At 41.9% G+C, this 27,690-nt stretch overlaps 1 protein-coding gene across 2 annotated transcripts; it reads left to right on the top strand.

Annotated features, from left to right (window-relative positions):
• The first annotated feature begins 388 nt into the window (after positions 1-388).
• On the top strand, positions 389-27,489 carry il34 (interleukin 34). Of its 2 annotated transcripts, none has more exons than XM_030097298.1 (8): positions 389-607; positions 7,289-7,584; positions 18,714-18,817; positions 19,535-19,612; positions 19,829-19,906; positions 21,782-21,889; positions 22,227-22,410; positions 23,544-27,489. In XM_030097298.1, the coding sequence occupies exons 2-8, from the start codon at positions 7,539-7,541 to the stop codon at positions 23,600-23,602; spliced, it is 657 nt and encodes a 218-aa protein (XP_029953158.1). In that variant the 5' UTR covers positions 389-607; positions 7,289-7,538; the 3' UTR covers positions 23,603-27,489. The 2 variants fall into 2 exon arrangements, with proteins under 2 accessions (XP_029953158.1, XP_029953157.1); XM_030097297.1 differs by having other exon boundaries at positions 18,714-18,810.
• Positions 27,490-27,690: the final 201 nt, after the last annotated feature.

The following is a 27,690-nucleotide window of genomic DNA, read 5'->3' on the forward strand; positions in this document are numbered from 1 at the left end:
TCATATCTTTATATTCACTCTGGGAGGTGATGCTAGAATGTATTGAACACAATGGCTCTTGGAAAAGCATGGCGATTAAAAAAAAAAGCTCCTCAATACAGATGGAAATCCTTCTAGACCTGAAGTCTATCAATTTCATCCAAAAATACAAGTTTTTATTTGTACCTGAATCCCATTAAGATTGTTAATCCAGGCCATTAGACTGTTCCTGCTCCAGCGTCTGATCAGTGGTCGGACTGGGGCCAGCTCTCCAGGCCGCTGCAGGGTGGGTGGGGTCTGGGGTGTGGACGGCTCACTGCGGCTCATACACACGAGCAGCTCTTACTCTGAAAGCAGTGTGTATTTATGCTCTGGACTTGAAATTGACAGTAGCGAAGGTGCAGGCAGGCCAGCCTGTTGCGCACTTGGCGACACAACACGGATCGCGCACTGCCGGCCTCGTGGATGGAATCAGACAGTACCGGACTTCTCTGAATGAACATTGATAGGCAGCTTTGAGGCTGGATTTCCTCACCATTAAATTTACCGAGTCTTCATTTCTACCGCCGCATTTGAGCGGATACAGACTTTACGCATCCCGGGAGGACGCGGCAAAGGGACACACGAGGTGCGTTTTGGTGTTTGTGTGTGCGTGCTTGTGCGTCTTTCTCTGTGAGGACCAATTCGGACCTTAGAATGCAGAAATGAGGAGTATTAGTGTGAAAGTCGCCACCTTATTAAGACTAATGCTTATTTGCAGAATTAAAATCAGGTTTAAGGCGAACACCCAAAGACAGAAGCGCAACTTTTGTGCGCTTGTTTACCAAGGGGGAGGTTTCTCAAGCTTTCCATGTCAGCCACACAGGTGTATTTGTGCGTTATCGCTGGCTGTGCGCACTCGGCCTTTTTTTTTTTTTTTTTTTTTTTTTTTTTTTTTTGCGGCACTTTCACTTTCGCCAGGTGCGCAGGGTGTCTGTCCGAGCGGCGCTTCACCTCCGGCGGACACCCGCCGCGCCGCGAGTCGCGAGAGAAATAAATTCCCGAGGTTTCAGTGCGCGGATTATGCAACCATGAGGTCGCGGGAGCTGTCACGGATCATAAGGACAGGTGAAAACGATAAGGGCAAATCAGACGGTGCAGAGAGACCGAGTAAACGTGATTAGAACAATTTAATTATTAACGGGAAGAAGTTAAAATGCAGATTGCACAGATGCACGTGCTTGCAGTGGATTTCTTTTGCAACTTGTTGCGACTTAAGTTTATGGAAGTTTTTGTTGTCTGTTGCAGAAGTTTTTGCTGCCTGAATGCTGCTGCTGACCGATTTCACTCAAATACGAGTAAAATGTGCGGCTGCAGGAGGCTGAGTCAGTTTTAACCCATGTGTTTGTTCTTGTCGTGGACAAGTCTAAGGTTTAGTCAGTCATTCCAGTTAGAATGAGGTTTGGTGGCCAAGGCTGGAGTGAAGGGAGTGTGGAAATATGAGCAGTAACAAATAAAAACTAGTAAACTCCCTTGCTATGATGTGGTCAGACTGTTTGTTCTTGAGCAGAAATGTTGCACTGCAACCCTCTGAATGCATTCTGGTGGCAGTTTACTGATCCAGCTGTTTTGGATCACTGGCTGTGTGAGTCCAGTGTAATGATCATGTCAAAGACTCATTCATGTGACACTGAGCTTTCCGAAAGCCACAAAAAGAGCATTAATACTGTGAGGGTGAACTGCAATAGATCAAAAGACAAAGAGCCTCCTCTGATCCCCAGATTAAACATCTGTGCTGCGGCTGTGTGTGTCTGTGTGTGTGTGTGATAGGTCTGTCTCAGGAACATGTAAAGGTCAGATTTTTATGTCTAATGAGCAGCTATGTGTCTTGTTAACAGCGATTTCTCATCGCGGACAGCTGCAGATCATATCTGCAATATGCCATCAGATAAAGATGAATACCATCTGTGAGAAGTCAGAATGTGAATAAATCCCTAATTTTGTCAGATGTTTGAATGATTGAACCTTGGAGACCTTGCACATCTCTCTTCGCCAACATTTCCTTTCGTTTCAAGTATTTGTAAAAATGAATCATATGGTCATCGAGCAAAGTCCAAGTCACGACTTCCTCCCAGGTTATTTAGGTCGTTTACTCAGTAGGTCAACATGTCAGTTGAAAAAACATGAGGAGAAAAGATGAGAAAATACCTGTAACACAGTGAGCCTATATGCACATTCCAGAAAACACAGGTTTCGACAGTCTGTCCATTCAGCTGCTTTATTCAGGCTGAATTGCTTCTGAAGAATCGGAGTCTGTCCAGCTCAGCATGGGGAGACAGGCCGGGGTAGACCTTTCCCAGCTTTCCAATTAACCATGCGTATAAAAAAAACTGAAAGAATAAGAAGAAATGATGAGTCAATATTTCCAAATTCTTCATTTACTTGAAGTTTTGTTAATCTTTGACTTCATGTGTTTTCTTACAAGACCTTTAGTTATGATTCAGGCAGTGCCCAGGCCACTTATTAAAGCTGTAAAACCAGCAGTTGGACTCAGTTATGTGTGGCATTGCAGCGACAAGCTGACTTCTGGCCACAGTGACTGATGAAGTCACTCAGCCATCAGGGAAGTCGCCGAGTTCCAGTTAGTTGGCTACTCACTGGAGTGTAATGTGCAGCTGTGGAACCCTGTGAGAAATCTGGCTAAAGAGGCTGAGAACGACACAGAGATGAGGAGGAAGCTGAAGACATAACAGCAGGACGGGTAGCACAGAGGGAAAGAATGAAACTATCTGTGTAACGAATGCGCTTTAAGTCAAAATGTAATTGATGTTTTTCATTTCACTTTAATTGTTTGTCCTGTAAGTAGTTTTAATCCAGCCCTACAACAGTCAGACTAAAGATATATCATCAGAGGCATTCATCAGATTTACTGGAGTCCAGTTTGATCCAGAGCGTTTTCTGTCAGTCAGCATCGTCTGTGCAGCTCTGGATGTGTCAACGGTTCAGCTTTGTCTTTCTCTCTCTCTGCTTTGAGTATTCTGCCAAACGTGGTTGGAAAAGCATTGGAAGCAGCTCCATTATAAAGATATGATGCACGGTAGAGTAACGACACCACAACCACAGATCCCAGAGGAGGAGACGCTTCAGCTCAGCCTGAACCGTCCATCTGACATTTCCATTTCAGCCATTTCATGCTTCGTGCACCGTCAGATTTAAGTTGGGTCTTGATCAAAGTTTGAATCCCGATCACCCAGTGTCGATCATCCATTTGTCATGTTTACACGGAGATCTCAGGTTCTCCAACTTGTCCGAAAGGCAAACTGGGAAGGAATCTGCAAAAACGGTTTGAGGACTGCTGCATCAGACGTCTGCAGCATCCTGCCCGTCCTCTCTTTGAGATTTTGGAGTTTGCTCTTCACTTGTAGCTGAAAGCTCTGTGCATGCAGTTGCTATGTTGTACATCTTTTGGTGAGTTTTGTTTTTTTTCCTCAAAGCTCAGAGGTGAAGCACAGTTTGCTCTAAGTTTGCATGTAGGTCTGTTTTGCAAAGATTTGACATTTAATGTACATTTCATAAGACTAGTGACTCAGTGACGTAGAGGTTGGGTGAGCTGGAGTCCTCCCTCGGTGAAATCCATGCGTTTGATGTAAAGCGGCGTGACTGTCTGTCCTGTATTCACCCTGTGATGCACAGATGGCCTCTCCAGGGCGTACTCTGCTTCCACTCAGCTATCCTGGATCAGAAAAGCAAACCTTTAATTTTATACGCCTGTCTTCAAGTAGTGGACTGATGACGCCCCCTGCAGGCTGAACTTTCCGTTCACCGTGGTTGAACAGAGAAATTGGTTGTCTGAACTAAGTTTGAGGATCTGAACTTCTTTGCATCAGTGTGTCTGACGACGAGACATAAGCAAACCCAATAATATCTCCATTAGTGATCATTTTGATTTTAATGATAGTGAATCTGTTTCTTCAAACGATCCAAACGCGTGCGTGTGCGTGCATGTTTGTGTTGAATTAACAACTTGCCCACTGTGTGCAGCGCCTGTTTGTCAGTTTCAGCTGGGATTGGCCTCCGCTCTTCTGGAGTCTCGCTTTGATAAAACGGGTGTATAGAAGCAGCTGGATGAATGGATATTTCTTTTTGCCAACAGAGCCTGTCTGGGTGCAGTTTTGTATTTCTGCTCTTCTTGGACTTTCTCCTGTTTTCTTACAGAATACAAATATAAGTTTTTCTAGATTAGTTTTTGACTCAGAATGTCCTTTCGAGAGCGAGTGTGTCTATGTTTGCTTTGGTGTCTAATTGATTTGAGCTTTTTTCCTTTTCTAATGCAAACAGCTTTTCTGTGATGCCATTTCAATTGTGTCTTTTTAAGTTTTTGAAGCTGATCCAATCGGTACAGTCACTCCTATCTCTGTCTTTGGCCTTAAAATTGCATTTGGGACTGTGATGTGGAAAATCGATCGAAATGCTTGAGCTGGTTGTCTCTGCACTCGTCGGCCTGGAAATTACACACAGTGCCTGTAAAAGAAGTTTTGCAGCCCTCAGCTTTTTAAATCGGCCGTCACCAGTTTATGAATTGCACGTCAACACTGCCTGTCAGTCTCCGGTCCTGTGTGCTTTATGCCTCTCCCTGCAGTAACACTCCTCACTGCAGTGAAGCTCATTACTTGGGTTTTGTTCAGAGCTGGGCGATAATAACATGATGAATAGATTTAGGTGTGTTGAAACAGGGAGAGAGCTAAAATACAGGGCGGGTTTTCTCCAGGACCAGAGTGGGAGAACACGGTTTCAAACATTTATTCTCAATCTCAAGAGAGCTCAGAGTGTCCTCACCTTGATTCCGAGGTTAAAACTATAAAACATGAGAACGTATGAAAGTCCAAAATACTTCGGAAGCGTGTTGAGCAAAGCAAATCTGAAGTCTTTATCAATAAGAAATGAAGTTGACAGTCAGATCAGATCCAGGTAGTCGGACAGCATGTGCAGCTTTTCTCAGTGAATTCAATAAGAGCCGTGAGGTGATGCTTCTGTAATTTGTTCACAGCGTTTGTTGAATTGTTGGTTCAGATCTTCATGGATACCGTTGTACCTGCTGCTGGGTTGTTTATATGAAGCCAGCATGTCTAGAAAGTTACAAAATGTGAAATAAAAGCATTTCAAAGTTAATACAACAAAATGAAACTCTGATTTCATTAAATTTCATTTTGGTTGAGTTTTCTCAAAATGATCTCATGCCAGCAGCGTTTCAGAAGTGGGACACTGTTTTAACATTGCTGTCGTTGGTCATTGTTCTTTGATTTTGGCGTTTCTGATTTCTGGCTTCTGGTTTGGTGGCGCAGTTATAAAAGGAATTTCAAGTCCAAGCAAGGAAACATTGACCGGTCAGTGTCAAACATGGCGGCACACAGTTAATATGTTCTTCTAAACAGTTTTTTAAAGTTAATTCTTTTGGACTTATGAGGTTTTTTTTCTTCTTACTATCCTAATTATGAGGATCATCCTGTCAGCATTTTGTATGTTGTAATCTATTTCTGAAGATTCAGACATCGTTGGTTTCTCAGCTGACACTGACCCACAGGGGCAGTTGACGTGGATGAGCAGGCGTAACAGCCCCAGGTGTGCACGGTTTCACTGATTCATTGATTTCCACTCTGGTGGGAGGAGCCGTGTGTGTCGAAGTGTTGGGGAAGCCTGGAAGGAGGCGAGCGTGACGTCTAGTCTCCTCTGTATGAGCAGGAGAGATGGTCTCCGGACCCCTCTCAGGATCGCTGCTCTGCCTTTCTTCCCGTTGTCTATTCCTTTCTCCTTAAACAAAAGTGAAGCTTGGGACGCGGCACCGCACGACGAATCGCATGATCCACTCCATGGTCAGCGGATATGATCATTATTTGTCATTTCTTGACGTCGTATATGTCAAATGAACGCAGTTTCACAAGCCAGAAACGCCATTTTAAACGCCAAATGCTGATCAGCCTCCATAGTTAAAACGGTGTATATAACACCAATCACCAAATGGCACATTTATATACTATAAGATGCTAACATTCTCCACCTCTGATGTTCAGTCAGCCAGTAGAGTTCATGGACTAGAAGAGAGACAGTCTCGTTATGATAGAGGACGTTCAGTCACATGGTAACCATGGTAACCCCACACATATGGAATATGGAACTGTGTGGAGATCAAGTCTTTTCACTCAGAGAACAAAGGTTACCATGTAACCGAGCGATGTGACGACAGATATATGAGAGAAGAATAAATGAAACCTGCCGTAACTCCCTGGTATTCTTGTGGTGCTCTGGACCCTCTGGTGGTTCTGCTGACGGTCACCAGAGCTGTTGGAGGGATTTTGCTCTAACTCTTAAAAAAAAAAACAACAAAAAAAAAAACAACTTTTGTGTCTGGTGCAACTCAGTTGTGTATTCAGTCTTTTGCCTAATTCCAGTGTTAAAAATCTGAAATTTTTACTCGTATGAGGTCAGTTTTGTTCTTTGGAATAGATCTGACGCATAGAGGTGATTTGATCTGGACCAGCAGACAGATATCTCTTTTTATTCAGTCAATTTCAAAGTTGTATGTAACTTAAGTTTTAGTATTTGACTCCCAGTTTAGATTGTATGAACCTTTGATCACAGTTAATTCATCACTTTAGTTTGAAGTGAACAAATTTTGCAGCTATTTGTCGGCAAAGCATGAAAATTTGGGTCTAGTCGTGTCACAAAATACCTGCTGAGATAATCTCATTTGACTTTGTTGTTTTGAGTTTCTGGTTTTAGTTCTGTATGTATGATCAATAATAGCCCTGAGATGCGTTTTGAGAGTTTTATTGTGCAGCGTGAGATGGGGAAAAGGAAATGGTTTTCTAAATGTCAACCTGTTCTTTTTAAGTCGAACTCAAGTTTTCGTTTTACCCACAGCCCAAAATAAATGTCGATAAATAGTATTTAATGTGCGTCAAGCCTGCTTTACAGCATGCTGATCAAACTCGTCATCCTCTGATACATGCGAGTATTGTAAACTACTTATGCACACATCCGCCGCAGTGTCTTAACCTGTAAATAAGAACTAAAATAAGTACAACTCTGTTTTAAGCGATTTTTAACTGTTTTATTCATATCTTATTGAGAAGATTTTGTAATTAACGGTTACAATGTTGTTATTATCCATTATAATTCAATATGCATTTTAATTTATACTGCTGTTAGTTTCAATCATTTTCTATTGCGTTGATCTTCTTAGAAATATTTTATGTTCAGAGTTTATTTGTAGTTGGTCTCCACTTCTATTTTATTGTTGTTTATGACCTTTCTTTTGCTCTCTTGTTTTCAGGTCATCAGCAGGAGGAAACAACCAACGCTACGAAATCCACCGTCGGTCTGGGCGTGTCGGTGCAGCGCTGCGATGAAGCGCTAAAGCCAGCAAACTCGTGTGTGTCGCATTGAGCACATGAAAAGCTTCAAACGCCAGAGCTGTTGCACAGTTAGTGTGGGTTTTCTTTTTTTTTTTTTTTTTTTTCTCTAACATATGAACTGTGTTGAGTGTGAAACATCGTGGAAGCTGAGTACTCAAAGCACAGAGAATGGTTCAACCGTCCACGTCAGTCTGCCTGCTGACAGGCCTGTTAGGTGAGTGTGCACACGTGTGTGTATTCATCAAAATGTGTAAAGCCAGTTCAAATGTTTTCATGTAAAAAAAAAAAAAACGTATGTCAACACTTTTTGTTTATGGTTCTTAGATTATTCGTACAGTTTTGGTAAGTGTAGCACAACTATACACTGAGCTTTCTTAGCTGTTATGTTAATTTTTAATATTCAACATGCTTTGTAGCTCAAGATCAATCTTTATTCTTTTTAAACAGGAGAAGATGGCTCTTTTAGTCTTAAAGATTTAAGGCCTCTGGTCTAATTGACTTAAAGAGCTGTAGAAATTCAAGATCATGTCAAAATATATTCAGACCAACGCAGTGCTGGAGTGGATTCAGATCAGAACCAGATCGCTGTACGTCCCTCACTGGATGACTTTTTAATGACACACTGTGTTTTGGCAGTGGCAACCACATATCCATCTGAAACAAATGCATAGAAACGTCAGCAACACTATGAAAGGATTCTTCTCCGTTCTCCTCTTTCAAACCTTTTAAGCGCTTTTGATGTTTTAAGTTTCCCGTCAATAATCACTGTATCTACTGATGCCTCCATGTTTCCTCTGCTCTGCACACATCCGGCTGAGACTCCTCCAACTTCATGATCTCTTAAAACTGCAGCTGAGGGCAGGTAACTGTCGGATAACTCTGTATCTCAGACTAGTGGCGAGCGGCTGCAAATCCGTTTGGCAGGCTGGAACAAGAATTGAACTGGAAGCTCAAAACCACTGATCAGTGAAACCGCCAAATATTTCTGGCGCTGACTGGTGAGGGGGCGGACATTTAGTCAGTCAGTTGAGTCCATCACTTCCCAAAAGCAGAGTCAGAATGAAAAGGAAAAAAACCCCACTAGATATTGAAGGTCAAATTTCAAGGCGAGAAGCAGTTACTTATTGCACGTTTTCCTTATTATAAGGAAACACTCGAAAAATATTCACCTGTTTTTTTTAAAGTGGACTACAGCAGAAAAGGAGGGCCTGAATAATAACACATCTGTTTTTTTATGATGCCAGTAGGAGCAATAATTTCTTTTTTTTTTTTTTTTAAAAAAAAGCAGGGATGTGTGCTCAGTGTCAGCATCCTTCATTTCGAAATTTGAGAATTTCACAGACCTTTGAAGCACAGAGCCTTGAAGGCTCAGTTTGTCAATGTCACGTGTGGAAACTCAATTAAGAGTTCCCACACGTAATAAACTGAAGGGGCCAGCGGTGGGTTTCTGGGTCACATTAACGTCTTTAGCCCTGATAATATTTAGTTGTACAACTCTTTTTAATGTTTCAGTGAAGGATGCTCTGTTTGTGTCGACCCATGATTGCCTTTTAGTTTTGGTTCAGTTTTCCTTGACGTGACAAGGTTTGATGGTTTTAGGGGAATTTTCAGTTTCGGCTTGTCCTGGTCAAATTGGTCATATTTAAAGAAGAAGTTCTTACGCTGGTCTGAAGTGTTTACTTGCAAAATGTTCTCAATGGTTAATATTAATGAAGATTGTGAGAATTTCGACACTATTTAAATATAAAGAAATATAGTTTGGATTGTTAATAGAAAGCAAAACTCTGGCCAAAAGACATCATATTTCACAACTTACAGTTAAAACAAACTAATATTTTAAATTTCTCAATTCAAAAACTTTTCACAGTCCTGTTCTGTTGTTCTATTCAAAACTTGATACTAGTTCCTTCCAAAACATAAGTTTCTATTAAAAAAGTGATGTGTTCTGTAATGTTTATTGAATTAAAACTATTTTAAAGAAACAAAAAGAGTTTTAAGTTAACATTTACTGGATTTACTGCAAGGATGGTGGGATATACCATTAATCTATTCAAACTTGAATCCATTTTCTTCTTATAACTAGCAGAAAACAACGGCGCCACAGTCACAAACCTACTAGATATTAAGTCTTATTTGTCCTAACTCCTCCAAACAACCACCACACATAGAACAACCAAACATGAATGTAAATGTGATATTGCTGTGTGTAAAATCTGTTTGTTGAAGCCGTTTATCATATGAATCTCCGGGCCGTTTGTTGGTTTACCACCGAACACAGAAACATGCTCAGAAACTGTCAGTGAAACTGTTTTCAGACGGTGATCAATGGTGATCTTTGTGTCTTTTCTGAAAGCCGTCATTTGAACATGGAGCTGGGAACACAGATGCAGTGTCATCTGGCAGTGAAGGCGATGAAATAACACACAGAAGCTTGAAGCTACTCCTGTTTCTGCTGCTGTCAAGACTTTCTTCTTGATAATAAGGTGGCTTTCTGCATTTTGTTTTTCTTTTTTTTTAATTTGAAGTCATTTAAACTCTCTGCAGCCTTGATTCTGTTGCTATTTGTCAGGTATTGATACACTGAGGCCACTCGTTCATTACACGCATCCACTCCAAACGAGAGCAACGTTCAGCTTTAAAAACATGGTTTTTTGCCTCATACGAGGACACTGAAGTAAAAGCAAAGTATCGGATGACACAGAGTCACAAATTTAGATTTTTAAGTCCGTAAACGTAAGTATTGGCGAGCCAGCCGAGAAAATAACTCTAAATGCAGTAACTCCTGTCGGGATACACACACACACGCACCTGACTACATAACTAAATGAACAGTGTGTGTTTTCGTGTCCATCTGTCAGATGTGATCCTCAGTGCATCGCAGTGCAAAAAGCCAATGTTATTGCAACATGGCCGTGGATCCAGAAGGACAGGCTCATGCGTGATGAGTGCTGACCACAGGATTGACTCCTGCGCTTCAGGGCGCTTCGTCCTTCACATTGCATGCATGAAAACAGATCTGACACCTGTAGAAACTTACACAAGGGTTTGCCGCTGTCAGTGAGAAATGTGTTTTTGTGTCTGGAACTGATCTGAGGTGGAAGATCTTCACTGGAACAGTTGTTATGTGTTGGTTGCGGTCAGAAAACAAATTTTTTTCAGATGATGTGCGGCGTGAGGCCGAGTGGAAGAGTGGAGATTTGGCTCTGCAGCGTGCAGAAGAAATTTGACGGTGGAAAAAAGAGCATAGAGTGGGTAATTGGACCGTATCTCAGATAAGATGAGACACAAGTACACAGATTAGCTGATCAAAGCTGTTCTTGCATGCCAGACTGGAACTGACTTCAGTCCACCTGCTACCTTCTCTCATCTGTAAGCTTCTGCAGCTTTCTTTCTGAGGTGGTCACACTTCTGCCGTCAGTTCACTTTCAGATGCTCCGTTCTTGTTTCTCTCAAGCTTCTTCTGCAGTTTCTGTTGCCAAGAAGAGGAAAAGTTGTACGTCTTTGTTCTTGAATAATTTTTGGCATACGTATTTTGATATTTAATCCTCTGAGGTGCCCTGTCTGTCAATTCATTAGATTCTTTCTCTGTGAATCTTTCTTCTGTATTTCTATGTATGTTCAGGCTTGTCTCTTTCCCTGTTTCCTCTTCAGCCTCTCTCAAATTTCAGGAAACAAATTTGTGCGAAAATATTGCAGGTCGACTTGAGAACAAGTTGTCCTTCATGGTTCCTCTGGGAGTTCCATTCTGCAAAATTCTGCAGCCTTCTTCCAAAATGGTTTCAGCATTTTTTTTGTTCCCATCAAAATCCTACACACAATACTCATATATCATGACAAGATGAAAAAAGCTTCTTGGAAAAAAAAAAAAAAATTGGCAGATTAAAAAATGATTAAAGGTGTAATACAGGATTTTCCATTTGCTTTGATTTCCGGGTGGATCATCTAAATAAGTGGTGGGTCTGTTTGTCAATCATTCTGACGAGCTGGTTTTGTAAGGCGGTTCTTTGTGCTTGCACCCAATAAGCTTCTCCCTTTTGCGTATGCGCATTCAGAGTGTTTATGTAGCCGGTGAGCTTCTGAGCTAGTACTTACCGATGGCGAGTCTGACATAATGAAACTGTAACTGTTTTGGAAAACAAGCTTTATGTATGAGCGAGGCCGATTGCAGAAACTGTAAACGGAGCCATGCACGTCCGGAGAAGAGGAGATCGCGCTCGCACGCTTCCGCGTTTTCTGGGAGAAGCAGGAGAGCCAGGCGGATGGTCTGGCGCATGCGCATTGTTCAAAAAGTGAGTAACAGACGTTTGGCTTCGTCTTTTCGAGAAAATCCTGTATTACACCTTTAAAATCATAAATCATGAGTATTGACAGCGTCTGCCATGAAGCTCAGAGTTGAGCTGATTGAATCCATCATCCTGGAGATGATCCTACAGCTTCACTTGTTAATTAACCACCTGCGCTTAATTCAGTTAATTGGACCTGATCTGGAAAGAGAAGTGCCGGCTAGTCAGCACATCAGAGCTCAAACCCAGCTGGAAGTCAAAGGAACTGTCTGTCGGGGCGCTTCCACACTGGCACTGTTTGATCCGGACCACAGATCCTTCAGGGATTTTCTGGGAAAATCTGCTTCCTTGAGGCTTGTGTAAAAAAACTGCCCTGAACTCAGATCCAGATCAAACAAGCGAACACGGAACTGAAAACGAGGCCTGTGTCAGTGCAGCGTGTTGATTTATTTATTCAGTTAAAACCGAGTGATACATTTCAGCCATGTTTCTGGATACAAAGAGTGACGGCTCAATGTGTCAGTCATCTGATCCGAGTCCAAGATGGGCTTCACTCCCCCCTCCGAGCGCCAACTTCATGTGCAGCTGTGCTTAATATAAGATAGGAGTGCGATAAAAAGCCTGAGGCAATTTAAAGCAGCCGTCTCATTCAGAATCACGCATATGTGAAATATGCTCTGTGGAAGATCGTTCTATCAGAGGGTTTTTGTTTTCCTCCCCTGCTCTTGTCTCATCTACACGCATGTGCAATTGGGCAAAAACAGGCACATGCTGTAGATTTAGCTCTCCTGCTCCTGTTTCCTGCCAACGTGCAGATGTATTGATGGATGTAAGGTCAATATCATTTATGTACTTTCACACATTCATAGTTAATGGTACTCCAAAGTCAGCAAGCTAATAATGTACAACTGTTTTCACTTTAAGTGTGATAAGTTTGGGTAATCACCAGTGTTTCGAATGAAGTGCGAGGAAGCAATGCTTTAGTTAACATTAAAAGCAGGACATTTTAATAGTCCCAGTGGGAAATTCAGTTTTTTTGAGCTGTGGGAGGAACATGACCTGATGAAGTCTCACACATGCACGGGGAGATCATTCAAACTCTGCACAAAACAAGACCACAGTCCCAATCTGGAATCAGAGCAAGTGACCTTCTAGAACCATACATTCATGGGTAAAACTGTCTTAAGTAGCTACTTACTCTCTTATCTACCTTAAATAATAAGTGAAGTCCTTTATTTTTAACATAAGTAACCAAATGTTTAATCAGTTACTGATTTCCAGTAACTAGTAGTAAACTGTAAACATCAAGATTTCTCACATACATGCACAAGTACTGACGTGTCAAATTACATCAAATCTGCTTCTCTGAGCTGCAATAAAGCCAAAAAACATTAAAGTGTGTTTCCCCAGATCTGAAGTCTGAACATTCCCGTTTCCATGTTGCTCATATACACACCATTAGCATTGTCAGTGTGACATTTTAATACAGTCTCAGGGAAGATTATGACTCTGATTCCTCGAATTTCTCGATCGTAGCTGACAGATGTGTTCAAATGATTGTGATCCAGGCAGCAGCGAAGTGTTACAGCAACACATGAGGTGCATTAAAGTATCAGTAATGCGATATCCGATAATGACTGCGGTTAATGCGCTGTGTACTGTAATCCGTCAGCGTTCTCCAGGAAAAAAAAAAAAAAAAACCTGTTGTGTGTTTGTGCAGCAATCTGAAAATCTTTCCCCTCAGCTGGCGAATGGCACACAGTAGAAATCTAACTACTGTGTGGTAAACAGGCGACACGCATTCACTTGTTTGAGCAAACATGCGGTGGCTCGCAGGTCACACATGCACGGTGTCGTTCATTCGCGCTGCGGTGACTGAGCACGGCCGCAAATGCGCAGAAATCAAAGAGACGTGCACTTTACAATTCAAAGTACCGGTCAGTGATGTGAACAATAATGTTTTAGACAATGCTGAAGACGTGCGCGGGACAAGCTGAAGTCGTTTTCTCCACATGTGGTGTTTCCGGTCTGCATCATACTGGAACCAGTCGGGTGATCTGACTTCTGACTTCTGACCAGCTTCTCGCTGCTCTTTGCATGGAAAGACTTCCAGATGGTGCAGCAGGACTTTGACTTAATCCCTGTGAGAGAAGAGAAGAGGCTGGTAGCAGCACGCCGGCCTCTAGCTCTGCAAACACACTCACAGAGACACACATACACGCATTCAGTAAGAGCACATTTTGCAGAACATGTTTTCAAAGGTTTGCATCCATTGCTCCTGAGTTTTAGTCAATCTGATAAAACGTCTTCCACTTAATCTCCTCATAACTTTAGATAACAAGCAGCAGGTGTGAGAGATCTGCTGAAAAACTGGCCTTTGACAGGTGGAAAATCATTTAGAGGAGTGATCATGATTATTATGGTTGAGTTTACGATGAATCTTAAAAGGCAACATATAAGGTTAGGATTTCATAGTGTCAGTGTAACATCATACTGCATTCATTTAACTCGCAGACTATAAATGTTTCTGTAGCAGGAGGAACTTGTCTTTAAAGAAGTGACTGGTTATGTCTCTCTCAAAGGAAACATAAGGCGTGCGGGCCAAAATGGGCTCACTGGAGCTTCAAATCTGGTCTTATCTGCACTTGTTCATGAAAGTGTATATTTTCTACACCAGGAAATGGGAAACATTGATCTCTGTAAAGGGTACAGAAATTTCACTCTCCAAACAAATCTATATTAAAGCTGCATTAGAATTATCCGTTTGTTAAAAAAAAAAAAGTTATTGTAAGTTTCCAACTTTGAGTGATTGAGTGAAAGTGAGCTATTTGAGTTGATGCATACATGAGTCGAGTATGGGTAAAATGACAATGACTGCTACACGTAATAGCAATAATTTATTCAGTTTAATAAATTTGAATTGATCTGTGGGTTGTAAAAGTGTTGTTGCCCATGTTTGTGCTACAGCTCAAGCTTATTCATCCCTCAGGGTGAAACGAGTTCAAAAACTGTATTTAGGGTGATTTATTAATCTGTCCGCTCCACTCAGAGCTTTTAGAGTTTGTGGTTGTTCTTTTTTCCCTGTCACACGTGTCTCATCTGTTGCTTTTTAACCTTCTGTTCATGAGAAAGAGACGTGAAAGTCTTTGTGAAGTCAAATCGACAGAAAATATTATAAATCTGATTACCATAATGCCAGCTTGTAGACCAGGGGTGGGCATTCCTGGTCCTGGAGGGCTGCAGCTCTGCATGTTTTCCATGTCTCCCTGCTTCAACACACCTGAATCTCATGATGATTCATGGCCAAGTCCAGCAGAAAGCCAAGTAACGAGCCACATTGCAATCAGCTGTGTTGAAGCAGGGAGACATGGGAATCATGCAGGGCTGCTGCCCTCCAGGACCAGGAATGCCCACCCCTGCTGTAGACTGAGTTATGGAGCTTATCTAAATCGCTCCTGATCTGCGACTCCTTGCTGGGAATTTCCAGCCGTTCAAGTTAAGAGCCATCTGATTCCGAATCCTCAAAGTGTTTATGGATATGGCTTCTGGCGGGGGGGTCTTTTGAGTGACATTTTCCAAGTTTCTGATCCAGAGACCAGCATAAAGATTAGTTTTAAAACACAGCTGACCATCTGGAGGCCATCTGCTCTCAAATCACTTTTTAAAAATGTATAATTCATTTCAGTCAGAGAGATGATTTCAGTGGGCCAAACCATGCAGGGCTTTTCGTTTGTTTCTAAAGTGGCTTCCCGACTGGGACGGGAAGTCAGGATAAATGAGGAAGATTGAATTTAAGCTAATGAGGTGGACAGGATGGCGTGGTGAAGCGGTGATTAGCACTGTGGGCTCAAACCAAGGAGCTTCTGTGGGGCTTCGAATCGCTGCAGAAAGAGGTTAATGCAGTTAGGATCCAGAAGGCCTGAAGGACGAGGAGCCAAACTGGAGCTCCTCTGACTTCAAACTGGACTCAGATTGAGTTTGCTTTTCTTTAAAAAGGGGACATTTGATCAAGGTTTTGTGGTTTGCACACAATTAGGAAATGTTACAAAGTCATCTTTGGGACTTTACGTCAGAGCCAGAACACTAGATCACACTCCTCAGCCTTCCCGGGAAAGTCTATGCCAGGGTACTGGAGAGGAGGATTCGACCGATAGTCGAACCTGGATCCAGGAGGAACAATGTGGTTTTCATTCTGGTCATGGAACACTGGACCAGCTCTATACCTTCCATAGGGTGCTTGAGGGTTCGTTGGAGTTTGCCCAGCCTGTCCACATGTGTTTTGTGGACTTGGAGAAGGCGTTCGACCGCGTCCCTCGTGTTGTCTTGTGGGGGGTGCTTTGGGAATACGGAGTCCGGGTTCCCTTGTTAAGGGCCGTCCGGTCTCTGTATGAACGGAGTAGGAGTCTGGTCCGCATTGCCGACAGTAAGTTGGACCTGTTCCCGATGCTTGTTGGACTCTGGCAGGGCTGCCCTTTGTCACCGGTCCTGTTCGTCATTTTTATGGACAGAATTTCCAGGTGCAGCCAGGGGCCGGAGGGGATCCGGATCGGGGACCACAGGATTTAATTTCTGCTTTTTGCAGATGATGTTGTCCTGTTGGCTTCATCAAACCCAGACCTACAGCATGCACTGGGGCGGTTCGTAGCCGAGTTTGAAACGATTGGGTTGAGGATCAGCACCTCCAAATCCGAGACTATGGTCCTCGATGAGAAGAAGGTGGCCTGCCCTCTTCAGGTTGCCAGAGAGACCCTGCCCCAATTGGAGGAGTTCAAGTATCTTGAGGTTTTGTTCATGAGAGGGGAAAGGGTGGAGCGTGAGATTAACAGGCGGATCGGTGCAGTGGCTGCAGTGATGCGGTCGTTGTATCGGTCCGTTGTGGTGAAGAGGGAGCTGAAAGGCGAAGCTCTCGATTTACTGGTCACTCTACGTTCCCACCCTCACCTATGGTCATGAACTTTGAGTCATGACTGAAAGGGCAAGATCCCGGATACAAGCGGCTGAAATGAGTTTCCTCTGTAGGGTGGCTGGGCGCTCCTTTTTATCCCTTTCCCACTGCAACTAGCGGGTCGACCCGTGTTTTTGACCCGCTAAATACCGGCTTTTTAGACTCCTTTCCCACTGCCTGCAGACACGGGTCTAGCCGCCTGCTGGCGAGCCGCATCGCTGCATTTTCCCATGCTGATGGTGTCCCACGTTATTGACATCATCAGCGCGACGGAGCAAAACAAAAGTAAACAATGCAGCAGAACACAGTCCCTGTTACCTGTAGACGAATCTCCTCTTCCCCACGGATCAGGAGAAGCTCTCTGGTCTCGCTATCTTGCCAATGCTGGGTCATCTTGACAAAGGATACCTCACGCTGTGTCCAGAAACAACAACTAGCGTGCTAACGTAGCCGCGCTGCGTTGATGTCATCATGTAAGTTCCCGGATGTGTCCCTCCCACTAAAAGCCGGTAAAAACTGACCCAGTAAATTACCAGGTCGATTGTAGGGTCGAATAGCCTCGTAAACCAGACCCACCCACTCCTCATCCACATTTGGATTTGGGCTTAGTCTGGATAGGAGCCCATTGAAACTTCTTGCAGGGGGTGTCAGTTACTCCTTTGACTGACAGCTAACTTCAGCCAATCAGTGCTTCAAAACAATACGTCATCAAAATGTGTTTGCTTCTCTAAGGGTTAGCATTAGCTCATTAGCTCTAGCTTCCGTTCATGTAAAGACACGCAAAAATGTCTTTTCCTGTTAGAAACTCACCAAGCGCAGACTCTTGCTCTTGCTTGATTGTTGTAATTCTTGGTATTTCGGCCATAACTTTAACTTTAACAATGTCTGAAAGCTGCAATAAGTAAAGTCCTTGGGATCCTCCCGGAAGAGCTGGAGGAAGTGTCCGGGAACAGAGAAGTCTGTGCATCCCTGCTTAGACTGCTGCCCCGCGACCCGGTCCCAGATAGGTGGTAGAAAATGGATGGATGGATGGACTCTGTGCTCGCATCTTCCTATCATCCACAGATGTGCATGTCAGGTTAGACATAGAGCATGTAGATTTTGATAGTTGCAATTATTGGCAAATCAACACTTCAGATCACACACTGATTCTGATTGCTTTTAAATGTGTTTGTTCTTAGATGTGTTGAGTTGTTTCTGTGATTTTTTTATTTTATTTTTAATTTTATTTTGAGGATGGTATGTTCTTTCCCTGCACGTTGATTTTGGAGCAGTTTCCATTTTGCATGTGAGTTTTTCCAGGAAACCATGAGAATTGACCGAAATTGTGATCACTGCTTCCGAAAAATGTTCCCCACATGCCAAGTGTTACTCAGTGTGATGCAACATATTCCAAAACAACTTTAAGCCTTTCTTTCTTTAGTTTTATTTTTTGAGCTTCAAAACATGAAGTCTTGGAGTACTGTTGGGGAAAAAAAAAATTGACCACCAAACTGCAATCAGGAGAAATTATTTTTTGCTGTCCAAGAGTGGATATTTAGAGTATTTTCAGGTTTTTCATGGTGGAAAAGTATCAATTAAGATTTTTTTCTCCCCCCATTTTATAATAGTTTTGCATGCAGTGCAAAGTTGCTTCTTATGATGTTAAACGATCTTTTACTGTGTAATGTAAAAATCGTGGCAATGTTTGAAATGTGTCTTACTGTAATGTAATAGCACCTTGAGAAAATACATTATTTCTAGTGTGCATTGTTTTTTTTGTGCATTTTTCACCAATTACAGTCATTTGTGTTAATTACGTTCATGTCAGACACATTTATTTCAGCACAGACTATAGTTTTATAATACGATGCTGGCATTCTGGCTGAGGTCACAAATAATCGCAAACACCATAAATAGATCATGATAAATGTCTGTGACCAGCATCTGCTAACAAATTTCTATTTTCAACAATGTCTTATATCGTAAAAATACAGCAAAGAGTTTGGAGGCGACTGATCTGCTTTACTCCCACATATTTCCCCCCTGCAGTGTTCATACTGAAGCAGAAGGAGGGAACCAGACCACACCACTGTGTGTACACCTTCTCAGGCTCTGTCACTCCTGTTTCTCCAGGCCTGCTTCTGATATTTCCTGTTCTGATGGCCCCAACGCCCGCCAGCATGTGCACGCCCCTGAAGACGCTCAGCGACAACCTCAGCCACAGGCGACGGTACATGGTGAGAGCATGGCGGCGTGTCTGGAGCGCGGGGAGGCCGGGACAGAGGATGTGAATCAGACAACAGAATTTTTTAGTATAGAACTTGTGACTTGAAAGAAGACGTGCGCCCTCTGGCTTTTAGTTTCTCATTTGGGATGAACTCGATCTTATAATTCCCCATCAGTTAATAGCCTAAAAACACAACAAGAAATGATCCCTGAAGGCGTTTCCATGACTCGGTAATCTCAGACCTCAGAAATACTGCTGTTCCCTCCCACACCGATGTGTTGAGTCAGTCTCATGCTCTGAAAAAAGGTCATTGAGAGGTGATAATAGCTCTTTATTACAAAATAAGGGTGCAAAAAATTGGAATAATTCATCCATTGATTATTCAGTTGTATCTATCCTGCATGAAATTGGTTTTGTCAGTGTTCTTTTCAGACTCACTGTTTTTTTGTCGGGAACATGATATGAATAAACAAATGATTGAAGAAAAGAGATTCAACTGGATAAAGAACATTTCACAACATTTAATGAGAATGTGAATGATCTATTTTAATAGCTTAACTAAAAAGAAAAGTTCCAGGAAGGAATGAAAATGAGATGTGACTTTGCAATGAATAAGAAATATGTGGAAAATTTTACAATTTTTTCAGTTATTTCACACTTTTTTTAGAGATATTTAGAGAATTATGCTCCACTAATTCATTTGTCTTTATTTTTTATTTTTTTGCAGAAGCACAACTTCCCCATCAACTACACCATCCGGGTTCATCAGAAGGAAATCTTCAAGCTGTCAAACATCAGGAGGATGGTACAAGCAATGACAACTTACTGTTTTTCTGCACAGTTTGATTTACTGACTGTTTCTGTTCCTTTTGGAGGAAAAGCTTTTTTGTTTTTTTTCTATGAGTGAAATATTCAGCAAAAATTGAACAACAAAATTTGTCTACACTGGTGCCACACTGTATTACAACTACGTGTCGATTGTAACGATTTATTTCCACTGTTTTTCTCCTTTTTTCGTCAGAGGTTAAATGTGGAGGGGTTAGATGACCTGGTTCTCCAAAGGCTGTGGTTTCAAATCAACCAAGGCGTCTTAAAAAAGGTAAGAAAAGTTGCCAGTGGTGAGGTTTTGGGGAGTGGCGGCTCAGTATGTCAGGACACGGCCTGGTTTAACGTCAGGTCCTGCAGCTTTCCTGGCATTCGAGCGTTGAACCATCAACCTCACTTCATGCTCCGGTGCACGTCTCCTCCTCTCAGCCTCTCCTCCAGGCAGGTTGGACGACGTCTCTTGGCTTGGAGCATCCAAAAACATGAAAAGTTATGAAGTTGATCAGCCAAAGAGACGTCAGCCGCTCACCGTGGGCATCAGCATTGCTTCATAATCCGTTCTGGTCTTTCGTCCCTGTCAGTGATCTAAACATGAAGGCATGGGGCAGAGGTGGTTTGAATGAGTAACTCTTTCCTGTCTGACAGCATTTAGCTTCCTCTCAACACTCCTACTCGCCCTGTGATTTAAAGTCTCATACATGACTTTACTGCCCTGCATGCCATCTACATGTCTGCTACAGAAACATAGTGAAGCTAATCAGTATGGAAGCAGACGGAGGATGAGGAGGTGGTCAGCCATTGTCCCTCCTTGTACAAACCATTGTTTTGGTGCAGCTCCACAGCCTGGTCCCCCCCCCCCCCCCCAGTAAATATCAGGCTCTCAGTATGTCCAAAGAAAGGCCGTCCGTCTGTGGTCACATGATCGTTCTCGAGCCCATCTCACTGTACAACTAAGCTTTAACGTCCGTCTTTCCCGAGACATGGGAAGTCTTTCAAATTGAGTTGGAGCTGCCCGCAATTAACCTAAAAAAAAATTAGATTTGCAATCTTGTTTAAGAAATCCAAGCCTATCTCTGCTGTTACACTTACATGGCGTCAATACCTGCTGGAATACGCTCTTCTATAAGCATCGATTAGCCAAGAGTCTCCATTTTGTTTGCTGCATGCTCACACATGTTGACAGCAACAACTCAGAATCTCCTTGTTTCCACTCTGAGAAGTGAAACCAGAGAGTGTGTGCTGAACATTTTGATTCCTGCATGCCCCGTGTTAAAACTTGAATGACTTTTTGCAGTCTGACACAACAGCAACAATACTTACCTCACAAATGAAAACATGCTTTCTCGTCAAATTCACAAGGTTGTTATGGTCTTACGACTTGAATAAAAGCTGTTTTTGGTTTGAAATGTGTCAAAAGAAATCACAAAACATGTTTCCTCATTTCCTTATCCATCATCTAATTACTAGAATCAGCTTGAATGTAACAAACAAAAAAAAAAACTTTAATTTGAGCTCAACTGTTTTCCCCCACTCGGTTTGTAGAGATGTAAAGCTGTGGAGTGTGATCGAACAGTCATTTATTTGCGCAGAAGACATGAACTGAGTTATGTAGCTCAGCCTGCTGTAGGAAATCAGAAAACAATACCTGCCTTCTGACTGCAGGTCTTTAACCTGAGAGCATGTTCCTGCATGTTTTCACACCAGACTAAACTTGTATCTGATCAGGGCTTCACAGTTTACCTGCCTGCAGCAAAAAAAACAAAACAAACTTTTGTGACACTGGTTGCTTTTAGGTCAGAGGTAATAATAGCTGACAATGTTTTTGAATCACTTGTCATTTATTGTCGTCATTTATATTTCAAAAAGACCTCAAATTTGAAAACTGGAATTGATTGCAATGACAGAAGTTGTCAGTAAACCCTGTTTATGTAACTGATGGTTACTGGTACAGATAAGCTGCTGTCATTTGTCTCAAATAACAAGATGCACTCAGTATGTTCTAACCAGTTAAACTATAATAATATTTACTATGATCTCCTGCTATCAGATATATTTCAAACATATTTTTATTCCTGTCTTTTTTCATGGTGCGTTACCATTTAGTATATTTTATCAGTACAAGTTCTTGTCATGCCGTGATGAATTTCAGATTATCCGGATCATGCCGGAGAGACATCCGTCACGCTCGTACACCGCAGAGCTGGAGAGACGCTTCAAGGATGCTGAGGGAGTGTTCGTGCAGTCGCAGCCCCCGGAGGTAAGTCAGAGTTCACATATCTCCGCCACAGCTGGACTCAGCTGCGAGCCTTTGAATTTATCACGGTGATACGAGGATGGGAGCTGAGATGATTACAGTCCAGACATTCTGGTGTTAAATCAATCATGTATTTATCCAGTTTACACCTGTTTCTAAATGTTGTGTGAGGAAGACTGGATGATTTCGATGAATTTAGCGCTGTTGTCATATCGATCATCGGGCTGAGGAGAGATCTCTCAAAAAGAAATGATAAAAGGCTTTGCAAATGTGGATTCTGCTTCAAGGCACAGCAACAGCTAGCTCACCTGATTGTCTCTGACCTCTCTTTTGAGTTTAGGCGCTCCAGCAGGAGCTTCCGCAGACCGTCCAGGACATTTGGGACCGGTTAACAGAAGAACCCGACTTGGTGCCGGAGTCCAGCTGGCGGTTCGCTTTCCCAAAATCCCTCCTGGACAATCTCTTCCACACAATGTACTGTCTCTTCAGCGAGTGCTTCTCCAGCGAAGATGCACAACAGGACTGTGAGTATAGCAAGAAATATGGAAAAGGTTTATTTGGATTTAACTGCTTTGAATTTCACAACTTAGAATTAAAGTTGCGAGTGCACTAAAACGGCCATATATCATCTAATTTTCTCCACATATGCTCAGTTTGTTGATAGGAGTCACAGTTTAGCCACACTTATGTTTACAAATTGACAGATCCATTCATGCATGCAGTATATATCCTCAAAATTCCATTATTTCCTGCAAATTTATGCAAAACTCAGCCATAACTCCTGTTGCCTGAATCCCAATTTAACCTCTAATCTTGATTCTAATCTTCTAAAGAGATGAAGCTTCTTGCAGTTTTCATCTGTCGTAATTAAGTTTTATTTTAAAAAGAGAGCGAGACTCATCTCAGAGATTGAGGTAACCAATGGGAAGCTTGTGTCGTTTGATAGATTGAAAGAAATTCCAACTATGACAGCTGAAAATCGATGATGAGCGTTTCAGTCAAAATGACTGGAAACAGCTGAGAAACGGTAAAACAGGTGAAACCATTAAGAAACAGTTGGATAGGAAAAAAGTTCTCACACACACACACACACACACACACACACACACACACACACACACACGTGTATCCACATGATGCCTCCGACCCCAACTTACTTAGCCCTAAAAGTGAAATTAAACTAATCTGGAGCCGCATCATTATTGTCAAATTTGATTTATTCCCCGTCATGTGAGGGCAGGGTTAAAGTGAACGGATCACATCCCACGAGCGTTTTAATGAAATAACTGTGTCTAACTACAAAATCACCGTTAAGAGTTGTGACACAACAGATAAACGAAGACTGTTGAGGCTCAGATCGGGGAGTTAATGTGTAGAAAAACCCCATCGTGATACGAAAGCGTCCATCACATCTGGATATACAACAGTTCTGCTTTTGGAGAAAATTCATTCAGAGAAAATCTGTGTTTTGACCACTGAATATCCTACTTGGAAAGCTATTTTCTGTGTTTTAGTCAACATTGAGCCTGATGATTGTTGTGGCATTGTGCTTCTATCTTCCAAAGCCCGATCTATCCATTGTGTGTGTTTCTCTTTGTGTGCGTTGTCCAGGTTTGTTTTTATTTTTTTAGTTTCCTTTTTTCATCTTGTTTTTCAGACTGTGAAGTTTCCCATTGGAGGAAAGGCAGGAAGAAAGATCTACAGCCTGAAAGCTGAGAGGACGTCAGCGGAGTGAGCTTCCCTGTTGTTATTGATTAGGGATTAGTGTTTTTCGTAATATTCCCATGGAGAGAAGTACGAAGGCCATCCACACTGAAAGAAGAAAAATCCAGTCCTGGTTTTGAACATGAATAAGTCTTTCTCAAATGTGCGAGATTTTGGGAGAGATTTGTTCATGTTCATGTGTGTAAACTGAACCGACGTACAATCAGCCTATTCTTTTCTATCGGGGATTCTTTTGGAAGGACGGTGTGGCTCAAGCGCCTCAGTGCCCGTCGGCGAAGGGGGCCCATCGCTGCGGCTCTGCCCAAATCTCCGCCCAAAAAGCCTGCTGTCCTGCAAAGATTCGGCTCAGAGAGCAACAGGAGAGAGCAGACTCTGGATGGAACTGAGAGACTTTGTACCATAGTGACTTTTCTTCTCTCAGCGATGTATATGAACTCCAAACTCAACGCAAACTGATAACTACTGTTTCCACTCCTGCATTCAGCCGCCGACTTCACATCTCTCAACCTTTTGCTGCCATTTTCAAAGTCTTTTACAAGCTTGCTAACGCTCCAGATGGCATCACAGGAAGCTGGTATTTCCCATTTTGCCCGAATCCACAGAACGACGTGATGGACAGCGGCGTGCAGTCGTCTCCCTCCGTCCCAGCTATGCATTCTCATCAGCTGCAGGTTTGGTGGAGTCTGTTTTACCAGAAATCTTCTCAATATTTCAATGCCTTATTATTATTATGATGTGGGTAGAACCTGAGGAGAGTCCATTATCATTTCAAGCAAAAATGTTAAGTTTTCCATTCAGCTCTGCTGCTGCAAACGCTCAGAGAAAGAGTGATGTTGCTTAACATTTGTTGTCATGGTGTACAGTGACTTTTCCATTTCAGACCTGATCAATATGATTTGTTGTTAATGGGGTCTGAGATCACCGTGCGTCAGCTCTAGTGCTCCCCACCCTTCCGCCATTCCACCGATCTGTTGTTACCCAAGTGCCTGATTTACTAAAATCATGCTGAAAGCAAGTTAAAATTTCATGTGCTTTTCGACATTTTGGTTGAGGAAGTTAACAAACATATCAGCAATACAGAAAATGAAAAGAAGCTTCTCATGACGTTTCCAGCAGCATCTCTGTTAAAGATTGAGTCGGTTTGCACCACTTTTTTATATATGATAACAACAGACCCTTGTCGGAGTGATTCTGCATTGTACATTCAGCGGTTCGCATCAACTCTTCCTGGAACTTTGCGCATTCTGGAACATGTCTGATGAAGGTTAACATGCTAAGTGAATAGCCTCTGTTCATTTTCCTCAGTCACATTAGTAAATCAGCTCCCACAGTGTGTGTGTGTGCAAAGTATCATGTTTGCACACTTTTTTTTTTATACACACACACACCTTTAGGTGATCAGGACATAAATACAGTAAATATATTTATTGAAAAGATTATGCTTTATTAGGTAATTTAACTGTGAGATCCACTGTAAATACTACAGACTGATTTAGAATTGTGAAAGAAGCAGGAAAATGAAGACTTTTTTAAAATAAATATATTTATATGGGATTTATAGGCGGATATCAGAAACTATTCTCAACAGAAAAACCCACTGAAAGCCAAAATACTTAGAAAAGTGGTTCAAAGTCAAACAGCTGGAGGGTGAAGGCCAGAAAACTCTTATGGTGTTCCAAAAAACTGAGTGGATTAAACTGTGGACTCAGCAGTGAGAAACAGACACAAAGTGATGCTTGTGTGACATGGACAGAGTATATAAAGTTTCTTTGTTTTCATAAAGGGGCGGTGTAGTGGTTAGCACTCTCGCCTCACGGCGGTACAATCCCTGGTTTGAGCTGTGTAGAGTTTGCACATTCTCCCTGTGCATGCATGTGTTTTCTCCAGGTGAACAAGGTTCCTCACACGGTAATTGGTGACTCTGAAATTGTGACTTGCCTTCATGTAGCTGCACAAAGTTGGATAAAGTGGTATAGAAGGTGTGCTTGTACTGTACTTTTACTGTTCTTAAAGCTCGCTGGTGATTCCTGGGTACGGCCACTTGGTTCAGTCCGACGGCTGCAGGATATCAATGCAGCAGCGAACATGTTTACGATGTACTATTGAGCGAAGCTGCGGAGTCAGCTGTGGACTGAGGGCATACTGTGTGTCTGACGAGAGGTGCAATAGAGAGAAATTTAAAGGCAGTTTGCTTTTATTTCCAGGACTGGAGTGCTGCTTCTGCGGTTTGACTCAAAATGTCTGTTCTGTGTATTTCCGACGTTCTCTGGTGTTTCACGTGTGTTTTCGTCTCACATGCTTGACTTGATTTTGGACGATGATGAAGTTAAGTTAGAGTAGGGTGGTAAGCCCTTAAGCCGATAAGCTGTTTAAGTTGTCCCCCTTTTTTTTTTTATGACGTGGCGTGAAAAATACATCGTGGGAGATTTAGTCATAACATATAGAGAGCAGAGAAGACTTTGTAACAGCACCTGTTTTATTTCACCACCTTTGGCCACATTCAGATACTTTCACTCCCTTTGGATGGTTAAATCATCATTTTAACAGATAATATTCTCCTCTGAAAGCTGACCTTCATACCAACTGAGACGTGGGTATCAGAAAGACATTAGCGTACCAAGTCGGGCAAACACACGTGAACTGGAATGCATAGAAAGGCACAATATTCGCCCTTTTTTGGGCAAATAGACACAGGATTCTTGTGAGTGTATTAGACATATCTGAATCTCATGATTATTTTCCCACTGCCGCAAGTTGCTGTTATTCGTGTGACTCACAGCTCTGATGACTTCATCTCAATGCATTTGGCTTGTTGCCTGCAGATCCTGACTCACTGGTTCAATCAGTTAACATTGTGACATTCCCTCACCCACCTGCATCACTCATGGTCTTAAATTGCTTATTAATTCACACGCGGTTTCAGAATTGGCTGCCAAAACAAGCCTCTCCATAAAGTTTTATTTACTTTCCAGCCTAAATCATGTTTCCATTTCAAGCTTTCGGTGTTTGTATCATAACTTGAGTTACTCCTGAGCGTGTGAAAAGTATCTAGTTGTAAAGTTTTCTCTGTTTGAAGGTTACAGCCATGCATTCACTCCTCTCATCACATACAAGTCCTGCAGCTCTGTGTGTTTTTCTGTTTAGGAGGGATAATGATGATTAATTATGTGATATCTTATCGGTTATATCACATTTTATAAACAGAGTTACACAAATGTTAAAAATAGTTAAAAGACAAGGAGTTACATTGTTGTTATGATCTGATAATGCCTCTCTGAATGTATATGCACTGGTCTGTCCTACAAGTGTATTTATTAGTGTCATGTGGCAGTTTTTGTTTTTGTTTTTTTTGTGTTGTAATATATGAATGTACACACACCCAGGGACTACAGATGGAAATTTACACTGTTATGCCTGGTTCGATACATTTATTGTACACCGTCCTTGTTTTTAATAAACCATAACATGAAACATACAGCAATGACTTGCTGAGGGGCAAAAAGCAACCGTCACATGAAAACAACAAAAAAAGTGGATAGTGATTGATGATGGGGTTGTTTTTGAATGTTTTTTTTTTTTTTTTTAACTGTACTTGGTCAATCATATGTAACATCATGGTTGTCTTTCTAACAATTCAAATATTCTAAGATGTAATCAGAGATCCCTTATTGTGAAAACTAAAGCGATATTTCCCACAGCTGTCTGGCAGCAAGAGAGTAATACTGCAAACGCATAGCTACAGTCTGTGGTCTGGAGATAGATTTTAGAAAAAAGATTTTTTTTATACACAAGATATTGAATATTTATTTTTTGGAAATGTATAATGCTATGTGATCATGCTTTTATGAAAGAAATAAAAGAAATCACTATTTTTTATCAACATACCTTTTGATGAGAGTCCATTCATTTATTTCTAGATAATATTTGTGCATATTGCTGTAAACATTGCACTATATTTCTGTTCATTTGTTATGAGTCAAAAATGTGTGATTGTGCATTTAAAGGTTGTTTTTATGTCTCAGTTTGTCGACAGCTAAATGCCTGTTTGAACAGCAGAGCATGTTGGTAATTGGTTCCAA

This window comes from Salarias fasciatus, chromosome 7 (assembly GCF_902148845.1).
Source record: "Salarias fasciatus chromosome 7, fSalaFa1.1, whole genome shotgun sequence".
Classification (NCBI taxonomy): domain Eukaryota; kingdom Metazoa; phylum Chordata; class Actinopteri; order Blenniiformes; family Blenniidae; genus Salarias; species Salarias fasciatus.